This window comes from Xenopus laevis, chromosome 4S (genome assembly GCF_017654675.1).
Source record: "Xenopus laevis strain J_2021 chromosome 4S, Xenopus_laevis_v10.1, whole genome shotgun sequence".
Lineage (NCBI taxonomy): Eukaryota > Metazoa > Chordata > Amphibia > Anura > Pipidae > Xenopus > Xenopus laevis.
In genome coordinates this window covers 33,468,586-33,480,254 of record NC_054378.1, presented here as the reverse complement: position 1 = coordinate 33,480,254, position 11,669 = coordinate 33,468,586, and the positions used below count along the sequence as shown (strand labels likewise).

General features: G+C 39.8%; 1 protein-coding gene across 1 annotated transcript; it reads left to right on the top strand.

Moving 5' to 3' along the window:
- The first annotated feature begins 5,903 nt into the window (after window positions 1-5,903).
- On the top strand, window positions 5,904-11,298 carry LOC121403729 (protein kinase C delta type-like). The gene is made up of 8 exons (XM_041591529.1): window positions 5,904-6,225; window positions 6,856-6,947; window positions 7,907-7,969; window positions 8,071-8,209; window positions 8,482-8,673; window positions 9,851-9,979; window positions 10,755-10,888; window positions 11,042-11,298. The coding sequence occupies exons 1-7, from the start codon at window positions 6,205-6,207 to the stop codon at window positions 10,863-10,865; spliced, it is 747 nt and encodes a 248-aa protein (XP_041447463.1). The 5' UTR covers window positions 5,904-6,204; the 3' UTR covers window positions 10,866-10,888; window positions 11,042-11,298.
- Window positions 11,299-11,669: the final 371 nt, after the last annotated feature.

Sequence of the window (11,669 nt, the reverse complement as noted above, 5' to 3'; positions counted from 1 at the left end):
GATTCCATACGCCATACATTCTGTGGAGCAGCATATGAGCTTGCACTCGACAATGGCTCTGACAAACAGGTCGGCCTTATGTGTTTTGTGCCACCTGGCACTTTATCACAGGAGCCTATCATCAGGCAATCTGAATAAATCAGTGTAGCTGGCTATATTTTTTTTATTGCTTTCCCCCAGAATTTAAGCATCTTTAAGGGTACTTTACATAGAGGCAAATCGCCATGCTTCTTGGGAATTTATTCTACCGTAACAAGAATTCCTGCTTTATGGTGCCCACCTCAATTGTGCCTGATGCATCCAAGCACGGTGTGGGAATTGTATCACATATGAAAATGGCATTAGTGAAAAGAAAATGTGCCAAGCCTTCTTATATTTGTTAATTTTAATGACTTTATAGTCATATTTCATCCAGTATTGGTTTATTGCAGATTTCTATGTCTAATCCTGCTTGTGGTTAATAATCATGACATGAAGAAGGAAGATAAATGGTGAGTTATAATATCCATCGACTGGAGCAGATAAAAGTAAAGTAAAGATTTTCATAGGGCAATTTTCTATAAAGAACTAAATGTGATAAATGGCTATAATAAGTGGCAGGTAAGAGGATATTGGATTCTACGTGGGTATTTGTAAGAGTTTTAATCATTCACAAAGTTTAGAAGTTTAGAAAGAAAGAATCCCTAAAGAACAAATGTTGACCATTCTGTGTTGCATATACTTTTCAATTGCTGCTCAGGCTCAACTGACACATGCCCTCAGACACCAGCTCTCAGAAGCCAACTGTCACAACTGTCATTTAGATAGTGTGCAGTGACTGCAGGAGCTTGTGTGAGTTGGAGAGAGTTTTTGGAGATTACAGCGATAGAAGGAGAGATTTGAGCAGAAAAGTGAGTTTATAGTGTGGAGGAAGAAGAAGAAAGCAGCAGAAGAAGAAAGAAGAAGAAGAAAGAAGAAGAAGAAAGAACATCCTTGGAAAAGAAGGAAAATGGAGAAGAAGAGGAGAAGATCTGAGAGTCCAGTGGAGGACCCAGCTAGTAAGGAGAAGAAACAAAATATATTACTTTAAGAATATAATTATATAACCTGTAACTCATCTGTTAAATATGCAAAGATGGGCATTTAACTTGGGGTGACTGTGCCCCCACCTCTCATTTTATATAAAAAACACGGGGAGTGTATGTCCTCTACTTTTCACTGTATATAGTGTTCTTGGAGGGCAAACACCATTGACTTTCATGTTTAATATAGTTGAGGCATGACTATATGAAGGGTACTATGAGTATCTGTATATAATGTTTATTGTATACAATATATTTCGAGTGCCAGTATCCTCTTCCAATGTGTATAATGCCCTATGGTGCCAGTGTAAGTTGGCACCATAAATTACTTGGGCAAAAACCGTTGGCTTTTAATGTTTAATATAGTTGAGGCACCACGATATGACTATATGTAGGTTACTATGTGTGCCTGCATATAATGTCTACTGTATACAATATATTTTGGGTACCAGTGTGCACTCCCTTTCAATGGGTATAATGCTCTTTGGAACCAGTATCTGTTGGCACCATAAAAAGCCTTTGACTGTATTTAATGTACCACTGGGTCTCGCTGTAGGTAACATTATTGGGCTGGCAGTAACCGTTGCTTTGTATTGTATATAATGTAATTGTTGTGCCAGTAACCACAGCCTCTCCTTATATATAATGTTCTCTGTTGCCTCTGATTGTATAAAATGCATCTGGGGTTCCTGTGTCTGCTGTCTCTCATGTTATATAATATATTTTGGGTGCTAATAACCTCTGGTATTTACTGTATAATGTGAGAAAGGATCCACTCCCCCATATGCTTGGGCTGGCAGTAGCCATTAAGGCTAAAGGTGTTACTTGCCATTTAGGCACAACCTGTCTGCTGCAACTCAGGATCAAATTGTCACTCACCAGTTTTTCAACACTTTATTTTTCACACTTTATTTATAAAAACCCTAGGAGCAGAGGCAAAAATAGAAACTTGTGCCCAATAGCACTCAATTCAAGAGCAATTGTACCCAGAGTGCAGTGTGTGGTGCTGGCAGCTGCAACATTTATACAACAAATGCTCTTTGCACTCATTTTTTTGCACTTTGCCGATAAATCCAGGGCCAGGCCAACCCGACCAGGTGCTCTAGGTAACCCGGCCAGTCATCCCACTCCCGCCCTTGCACAAACGAGGGGAGAGTGGCAGTGAGCAGTGAACACGCTTTAGGGGTAGACAGAAGACACTTGTACCTGCCCAGCACCCCCCTATCATTGCATCCTAAGCAGGTACTTCTCCTGCCCACCCCTAGTTCCGACCCTGAATGAGTCCCTGACTAAATTAGAAATTAGAGTCACAAAGTGATTTTTATTCTTTGAGCAGCAAAAAAGATAAAACTGAAGGATTTAAGGATTTGCCTAGAACGTCTCAAGCAATATCCAGTGAGAAGAAAAAGATTGAGAAGTCCGGAGGAGAACCCAGCTGGTAAGGAGAACAAAACTTGAAAGATATTGATGTAGGACTTAAATGGGGGCTCAACCCAAAACAGATCCCCACAGGCTCGTTATTTCAAAGCATCTTTCCATTATACATTCATTACTAATTTCAGTGGTTGTATGGTAATTTATGGTAAATTTTAACCCCAGCCTTGCTTGTAATATCACTGCAGAAATTACCAATGAGCATTCCACTAAAGGGTTTGTTTACCTTTGAGTTAACCTTTAATATGATGTAGAAAGTGATATTCTGATGCAATTTGCATTGGTTTTAGTTTTTTATTAGTTGTGGTTTCTGAGTTATTTAGCTTTTCAGCAGCTCTTCAGTTTGCAATTTCTGCAAACTGGTTGCTAGGGTTCAAAATACCCTAGCAACAATACATTGATTTGAATGAGACAAGAAATATGAATAGGAGGGGCCTGAATTGGGTATAATACTCTTTGGAGCCAGTATATGTTGGCACCATAAAGTGCTTGGGGTACCTATGCCAACTGCCTTTGACTGTATTTAATGTACCTCTGGGTCTCACTGTAGGTAACGTTATTGGGGTGGCAGTAACCATTGCTTTGTACTGTATATAATGTAATTGTTGTGCCAGTGACCAAAGCCTCTCCTTATATATAATATTCTCTGTTTCCTCTGATTGTATAAAATGCATTTGGGTTGCCTGTGTCTGCTGCCTCTCATGTTATATAATATATTTTGGGCGCTAATAACCTCTGGCATTTACTGTATAATGTGGGAAAGTATCCACTCCCCCCATATGCTTGGGCTGGCAGTAGCCACTTAGGCTGAAGCTGTTACTTGCCATTTAGGCACAGCCTGTCTTGTGCAACTCAGGATCAGATTGTCACTCACCAGTTTTTCAACCAACATCACCAATGAGAAATAACATTTTCACACTTGGAGATTTATAAAAATCCTAGGATCAGAGGCAAAAAAAGAAACGTTTTCTCCTTAGCGCTGAAGTGCAGTGTGTGGTGCTGGCAGCTGCAACATGGGGATGCCCATTTATCAAAGGTTGAAATTTCAAAATCATGCGAGTCTTTAAAAACTCCCGTAAATTCCCATGAACTCGGAATTCGACCAATCAGAATCTATTAAAAAAAATTCGAATTTTTCAAACTCATGTGAGTAGGATCGGCCCGAAAACTCGACTCAAATTCGAATTGATTTCGATTTAAAATTTAAAAACTTGATTCGAGTTTTTTCTCTGAAAAAAACTTGAATGTCAGGAAGGCTGCAAACAACTCCAAAATGATCCCTGGACCTCTCCTATTGACTTGGTGGTGAATAGTCGAATCTGAGTTCTTTAAGGGCCAGTGTATGATAAATCTCGAAAATTTGAATCGAATTTGAATAACTTCCCAGTCGAATTTGACAGTTTTGACCATAAAAAAACATGAAAATTTGAATTTTCAATTCGACCCATTGATAAAATCTGCCCCTCAAACAACAAATGCTCTTTGCACTAATTTTTTGCACATTGCCGATAAATGAGTCCAGTGCCAGGCCAAGCTGACCAGGCACCCTACACAACCCCGCCAGCTACCCTGCTCCCCCCTGAGGGGAGGGGAGAACGACAAAGGTGAGAGAGTATAGAGTGACATAGGGAGGGGAGAGTGACAGAGGGGAAGAGAAAGTGACAGAGGGAAAGTGACAGATGGGAGGGAGGCAAGAGTGACAGTGGGCAGTGAACAAGCACTAGGGGTAGGTAGAAGACACTTTTCAGGTACCTGCCCAGCACCCCCACTATTGTTGCACCCTAGGCAGGTGCTTCTTCTGCCCACCCCTAGTTCTGGCCTTGAATGAGTCCCTGACTACATTTGAAATTAGAGAGTCACAAAGTGATTTTTATTCTTTTAGCAGGAGAAAAGATAAAACTAAAGGATCTAAGGATTTGCCTAGAACGTCTAAAGCAATATCCAGTGAGAAGTAAAAGATCAAGAAGTCCGGAGGAGAACCCAGCTGGTAAGGAGAACAAAACTTGAACGATATTAATGTAGGACTTAAAGGGGTGCTCAACCTAAAACAGATCCCCAGAGGCTCAGAATTTCAAAGCATCTTTCCAATATACACTCATTACTAATTTCAGTGGTTGTATGGTTATTTATGGTAAATTATAACCCCAGCCTTGCTTGTAATATTACTGCAGAAATTACCAATGAGCCCTCCACTAAAGGGGTTGGTCGTCTTTGAGTTAACCTTTAGTATGATGTAGAAAGTGGTATTCTGAGACAATTTGCAATTGTTTTTTTATCTTTTATTATTTGTGTTTTTTGAGTTATGTAGCTTTTTATTCAGCAGCTCTGCAGTTTGCAATTTGTGCAAAAGGGCTGCTAGGGTTCAATATACCCTAGCAACCATGCATTGTTTAGAATGAGACAGGGATATGAATAGGAGGGGCCTGAAAAGACGAGTAATCAGAAGTAGCAGTAACAATAAATGTGTAGCTATACAAAGCATTTGATTTTTGATGGGGTCAGTGACCCCCATTTGAAAGCTGGAAAGGGTCAGAAGAAGAAGGAAAATTATTACAACAATAAAAAATAAATACTGAAGACCAATTGAAAAATTGCTTAGAATTGATCATTATATAACATACTAAACGTTAACTCAAAGGTAAACCACCCCTTTAACCCTAGACATGCCATTAAGATCAATGCATCAATGGATAGATAACTCACAGTGACTGTAATTTACAATCAAATGGTCTATAAATAATGTTTCTCCTAGGTCTGCTTGGGGGACACAGGTTTTGTTGCCCTGGGGGGCCTACTGTAAAATGATTGGTTTTTCCAACTTGACCACATACTGTACCAGGTCGCTGATTTGGGAATATACTACATAATAGGGACCCTTGATATGTATTAATCACGGGACATGAAGAGTGCACCTTAAATATAAGGACATTGTAATTATTTAACATAACATTCTATGTATCTTTATTGGATGAATTGAGTTGCATTGTCTTTTTTACAAATCCCCTAGGAGGAAAAGAGAAGGTTAGAGAGGACGCCAAAACATCGCAGTACCTCGATATTAAAAATTACAGCCTTATTAAAGAACTAGGAGAAGGCAACTTCGGCAAGGTGAGTGATGAGCTTCTATTGGAAAATATATTGTAATGATCTGTAATGAAACCAAAAGGAGACAGAAATCACAAGAGAATTAAGCATGTAAATGTAAACTCTTCTCTGATCAGTGCAAGTACATGTGCTATATTTGCTGTAGAGAATATTTTCCCTTATCTAAATCTTCATTCCTATTGAAGAAGGATGGTCAGTCCCAGACAGGGCACACACGTGACTTTTCAATGTACCTTTTAAAGGGTAAATACATTTATATTAAAAAAGCACAAACAAATTAAATAAAACTGTCTCTATCATGTTAATTTATCCTATCCTGTCTCCTTTGACTGTCACATTATTGCCAGTACAAAAATGTGGGGCTATTAGGATAAAACGGAAATACTGAATATTTCATGGCTCATCATTTCCATATAAGAAACCCAGTAATATTTATTTCCTTCACACTCTTCTTTCCCAGGTGGTGTTGGCATCATATAAAATCAAGAACCAACTAACTGCAATCAAGATCATTGAGAAGCAGCAAGAGGAAGATTTCAAATATGTCAGACGAGAGGCATCGGTTCTCCAGATTGCTAGCGGATGCCCATTTCTATGCCGGGCAATGGCAACATTCCAAACTAAGGTACAGGGTTGTGAGCTCTGCTAGGGTCTGTCTGCTTTTTGCACATATTATGCTGATAATAAAAGTATTTTATATGGCATATTTGTATTTAAACAGAGCCTTGCCACCTTGTTAGTGAATGTGATGCTACTACAGTAGTAGAGACCTCAGGATAAGCTGATATATTTATATAGATATAGCAGCCTATCCTGAGGTCTCTACTATATGTATATAAAACCACATACATAAAGTATAGCAGGACCCTATCCCAGTATCACTGACCCTGGGTATAAGGGGCCCAGTGGGGCTCTCGTGTGACCCTTGAGTATATGTGTTGGGGGGGTCAATGGTGACCCGTGTGTATGTGTGGCTGGATTTATGTGTGGAAGAGGCCCAGAAATCTTTTTTTTCCCAGGGAACCCCCAACTTTAAACCCCTGCCCATTATTATAATCTAGAATGCTGAGTTGGGGAACCAAAACTGCTATTAATATCAGTGTATTGTGTTCTGTCTAACCTGGAGTTATCTTAGTTTGTTGTAATTATTATGCTGTTTTGCATATTTTTGTATTAAATTATTAGAATGATCATGTTCCAATTTTGTCCTATCCATTTCTATGCTTCACCTTCTCCTTTCTGTTTTTATAACCAGTCGCTAATCCTGCTAGCCCTGGAGTACGTCAGTGGCGGAACACTGGAGAACATCATCGAGGACCGAGGACGTCTGAGTGACAAGCAAGTGCTGTAAGTAGCAAGCTCATTGAGACAGAAGTACATAAAATACAATGGATATCTACCAGTCATGTAACACTATAAGTAACATGCTAGCAGGGCTGCCACCAGGGGGGACAGTTGTCCTGGGCCTGCAGGGTTTTGTGTCTAAGGGGGGCCTGGCCATGCTTCACTTACTTGATTAGCCGGGCCCCCCTGCTTTCAGCATGCTGCCAGCTTCAGAAAATAGGACAGCAGCTCTGTGCATGCAAGATTTTCTCCTATTCAGATTTACAGTACCTTCATTGGTTCTTTAAGATAAGCCCTAGTAAATCTGCATTGGGATTGGATAGGCTGAAGGAGAAGTTCCTACTTCCCCTATCCAATCCCTGTACAGCTTTACCGGGACTTATCCTTAAAGAACCAATGAGGGTACAGAAAATCTGAATAGGAGAAAATCTTGCATGCACGTAGAAGCTGTCCTATTTTCTAAAGCTGGCAGAACACTGAAAGCAGGGGGGCCTGACTAATCAAGTAAGTGAAGCTTGGCAGGGGCCCCCTTAGACGAAAAACCCTGGCAAGCAATTTTTTAGAAATTTGGGGGGCCTGGCTACCAAGTTTTTTTTAACTTAAAGGAGGCCACCAATGGCTTTTTATAACTTATGGGTGAGGGGACCCAGGCCATCAATTTTCTTTTACTTGCAGGTGGGCCCCTGATCACTATTGGCTTTTTATAACATGTGAGAGGGGGCTGGCCACCAATGGCTTTTTATATCTTAGGGGGGTTTAATAGCTCTGATATCTGTGGCCTTTTAACTGTGGGGTGGGGTGATTGAGATATGGGGTGGGGCTTGAGAGTGGATGGGGACCAGGGGGCCCGGAAAATGTTGCCGTACAGGGCAACAGGTACAACACAGAAACACTGCTCAAGCATATATTAAATGGTATGAGACGGGACTACAAGGTGATTTGTGTTTTCTTTTTTCTAAAAGGTTTTATGCTTCAGAATTAGTGGTGGGTATACAGTTCCTGCACAAGAACGGGATCATTCATCGGTAAGAAAAATTTAAATCCTCTCTCAAGTCTTTCACTGTTTATACATAGTTGTGTTTCTGGACATCATTCTAATATAGACTGTACCATGTATGTCTTACAGTGACCTCAAACCAGAGAACATATTGGTGGATGAACAGGGCCATGTGAAGATCGGCGATTTTGGCCTTGTTTGCACCGGTATGTATGGAGCAAACACACGGTGTGACTATTACGGAACACCAGGATACACGGCACCACAGGTGAGAATCTCAGTTCCTTTACATTTACACAATATTTCTTATTATTTTAAGTGACACTGATGTGTTACTCTACCACTTGGCACACTAACACTCTGAGCTTATTGGACTGCCAGAGCCAGCTAATCCTTCAGCCCATCCTGGGTAATTGCATTTATAAATCTACTTTATTGGCCTTCATTCAAGCATCAGTTTGCCCATTCTGCAATCCCATATAGTAATCAGGGTTCTCAGTATGAGAACTTTTGGTAACTAATCTGTTATTTGTTGTCAAGGTTTTATTAGAGGAGCCATACGACGCTGGAGCTGACTGGTGGTCTTTCGGAGTCATCTTGTATGAAATGGCCACCAATAGGTTACCATTCTCACCGAAGGGAAACTTGAAAAAACAGGTAGAAAGCATTATCAACAAAGAGCCTGAATATCTAGACTCCCTTTCTACCAAACTGCGTGACCTCATAAAACAGGTTAGTAAAATCAGAATGAACATTTAGTAAATGCTATTTTTTTTTTAACAATTATTTTTTGTTTTCACTTTTCCAAAAATAAATAAACAGAAAAGAAAGTAAATGCTACTATTAAAAGGGTGGTTCACCTTTAAGTTAACCTTTAGTATGTTATAGTATGGCTAATTCAAATTAACTTTTCAAGTGATCTTCATTTTTTTTATAGTTTTTGTTTGTTTTATTTGCCTTTTTCTTCTGACTCTTTCCAGCTTTAAAATGGCTGACCCCATCTTAAAAACAAACACTCTGTAAGGCTATAAATGTATTGTTATTGCTACTTTGTATTATTCATCTTTATATTCAAGCCTTCTCCTATTCATATTCCAGTCGCTTATTCAAATCATTGGTTGCTAGGATAATGTGGACCCTAGCAACTAGACAACTGACATTTCAAACTGGAGAGCTGCTGAATATAAAGCAAAAAAACACAAATATAAAATGAAAACCAATTGCAAATTGTATCAGAATATCAATCTCTACATCATACTAAAAGTTAACTCAAAGTTGAACAGCCCCTTTAATATAAAGTTATAAAAATGTATTTTGTTTTTGATATAGCAGAATGTTTTTAAGGTATTTAGTTTAGTTTAGTATTTAGTAATTTGTTATGGTGGAATGTTGGCATAGGAAGCACCAATCTGTGGCCTGTTGAAGTAGTAGTAAAATTGTTTCCATTAGTCAGATGACCCTCACTGGTATAGCTTCTAGGTAGTGTGGTATCAAGTGTGGAAGGAAAAAAGTGCATTTAGAACCCGGGTTGAAATGTCTCCAGAAGAAGGTCACTCTATAATGGACATTCATGAGTGAGGGCAAAATGTAGTAATAAGTGATGACGTAGGGCAAAAATTAGAGGTTTAGCCTGCTGAGTAGCCTTAAGCACCATTATAAGGAGAGCTAGTGGCATTAGATCTCTGCTGGGTTTTTACCAGATTTTTATCTGCCAGGCCCTTATGTGCAGAGCTTTTCTGGTACTTGATGATATTCTGGATACCAACCAAGGTCACAAGGCATAACCTAGGAACAATTATAGAATTTTTATATGTAAATGTTTTACTGTATGGAAGGTAGAAAAATATATGCAATATATTGTTGTTATTATTATTATTATTATTAAATACATGTTCATTATTTGCTTTAGCTCTTGAAGAAGAAGGCCAACCAACGCCTTGGGGTGAATGGCAACATCCGGGATCACCCGTTTTTTTCCACTGTCGATTGGTCAAATGTGGAGGAAAGAAGATTAAAGCCTCCTATAAAACCAAGTCATGTAAGTGCATAACTGTGATCACATTCACCCAGAAGGGAATCATTACCTCTTCACACTTAGGGGCAAATTCACTAAGCGCTGAAGCGCCTAACGCTAGCGTCAATTCGCTAGCGTTGGTCATTTTCGTTACTTTGCAAATTCACTGGCGTAAATTCGCTACTGTTACTTCGCACCCTTACGCCTGGTGAATTTGCACAGCGTACGTAACTACGCAAATTCACTAATGCGCGCATTGTACTGAACGCTACCTTTTACGCTAGACTTCCTTCGCCACCTCAGACCAGGCGAAGCGCAATAGAGTAGATAGGGATTGCTTCAAAAAAAGTTCAAATTTTTACTAAATCCCAAAAAACGCTGGCGTTTTTTCTATATTATGGGTGATAGGCTGAAGAAGATCGAAAAAATTTTCCATCGCTAGCGTAACTTCGCAACCTTACGCTACCCCTGAGCGCAACTTCGGATTTTAGTGAATTTGGCGAAGTGTGGCGAAGTTACGCCTGCCGAATCTTAGTGAATTTGCCCCTATGAGCCACTACCAGAGCAGTACTGTATCTATTCTTACAGTGGCTCCAGTGTTCTTTTATGTTTTGCACCAGATTTGCTTTACTAATCCTATTTGCAGTAGTTTTTCATTGCATGAGTTCAGATAAAACACATAGCTATTTCGGGGTGTTCAGGAAATCAGTCTGTTAAATGGCAATTTAGAATGTTAAATACCACCGTGGCTGAAGGGAATAATTATTGTATGACAATGTATTTTTATTATTCCTCATAGGAATCAGCCACGGGGTTCATCAAGAAATACATCCCATTCCCGAAAGAGGACCCCAGCGAGACCCGTATGCTCGAGGGGTTCAATTACGTGGACCAGAGCTGGCTGGAGTAATGAGTAGCTGTGCCGTCGGCAAGGTAAAATTTAAAATGGAGATGATATTTCTAGGGACCAATAGGTTAGATTAGACTATGGTTCTGAAATCTCTATTTTTTAATGAACCTAATGTGTAAGACTAGACCACCAAAGAATATGGCTTTGTACCCACTGTACAAATGTATCTTTTTCAGTCATCCAATCCAAGTACCGTGCAACATTCCACCAGAACACCACTAGCACCTCCACTGCTTCATCCTGCATATCTGGTAATGTATGACATTCTGACAACAGCAAAGGTGAGCAAATACTGTTAATTACCATCTTACTGTCCTTACCTTACAATTACAACACCAGAAAAGGCACTTCTCCCCAAAATGCACCATCTTGCAGGTTAGTAGCACTGTGGCCAACATCACCACAGAAAGCACTTACAGCTGCATTTAATATCCCCAAGTGCTTTCTATGCCATTACCAACTTATGCAGCTGTTTTTTTCTTGTTCATAGTTTTGCACTTTTTAAGTTAAAAAAAAAAACAAAAAAAACAAAAAAAAAATCCCCCCCATCCTCCCTAAGTTATACTATCTATCCCCATCTTCCCATGTTACCCCTTTCCTTAAGGTTTAATAAAGCACAGCCTGTGACCTCCAGGATTTATCATTATCTGTGATGTCATCAGAGGGGGGGGATAGGGGTGGGCATAGTTAGTGGCCTGTCACAAGCCACCAGCGGTACCCCTCTAATGACATCACAGACTACATGCTCAACTATCCTTTCATTTCTATCCCTTGCCAAGCACAGCCTGTTCCCCCAGGCCTTAT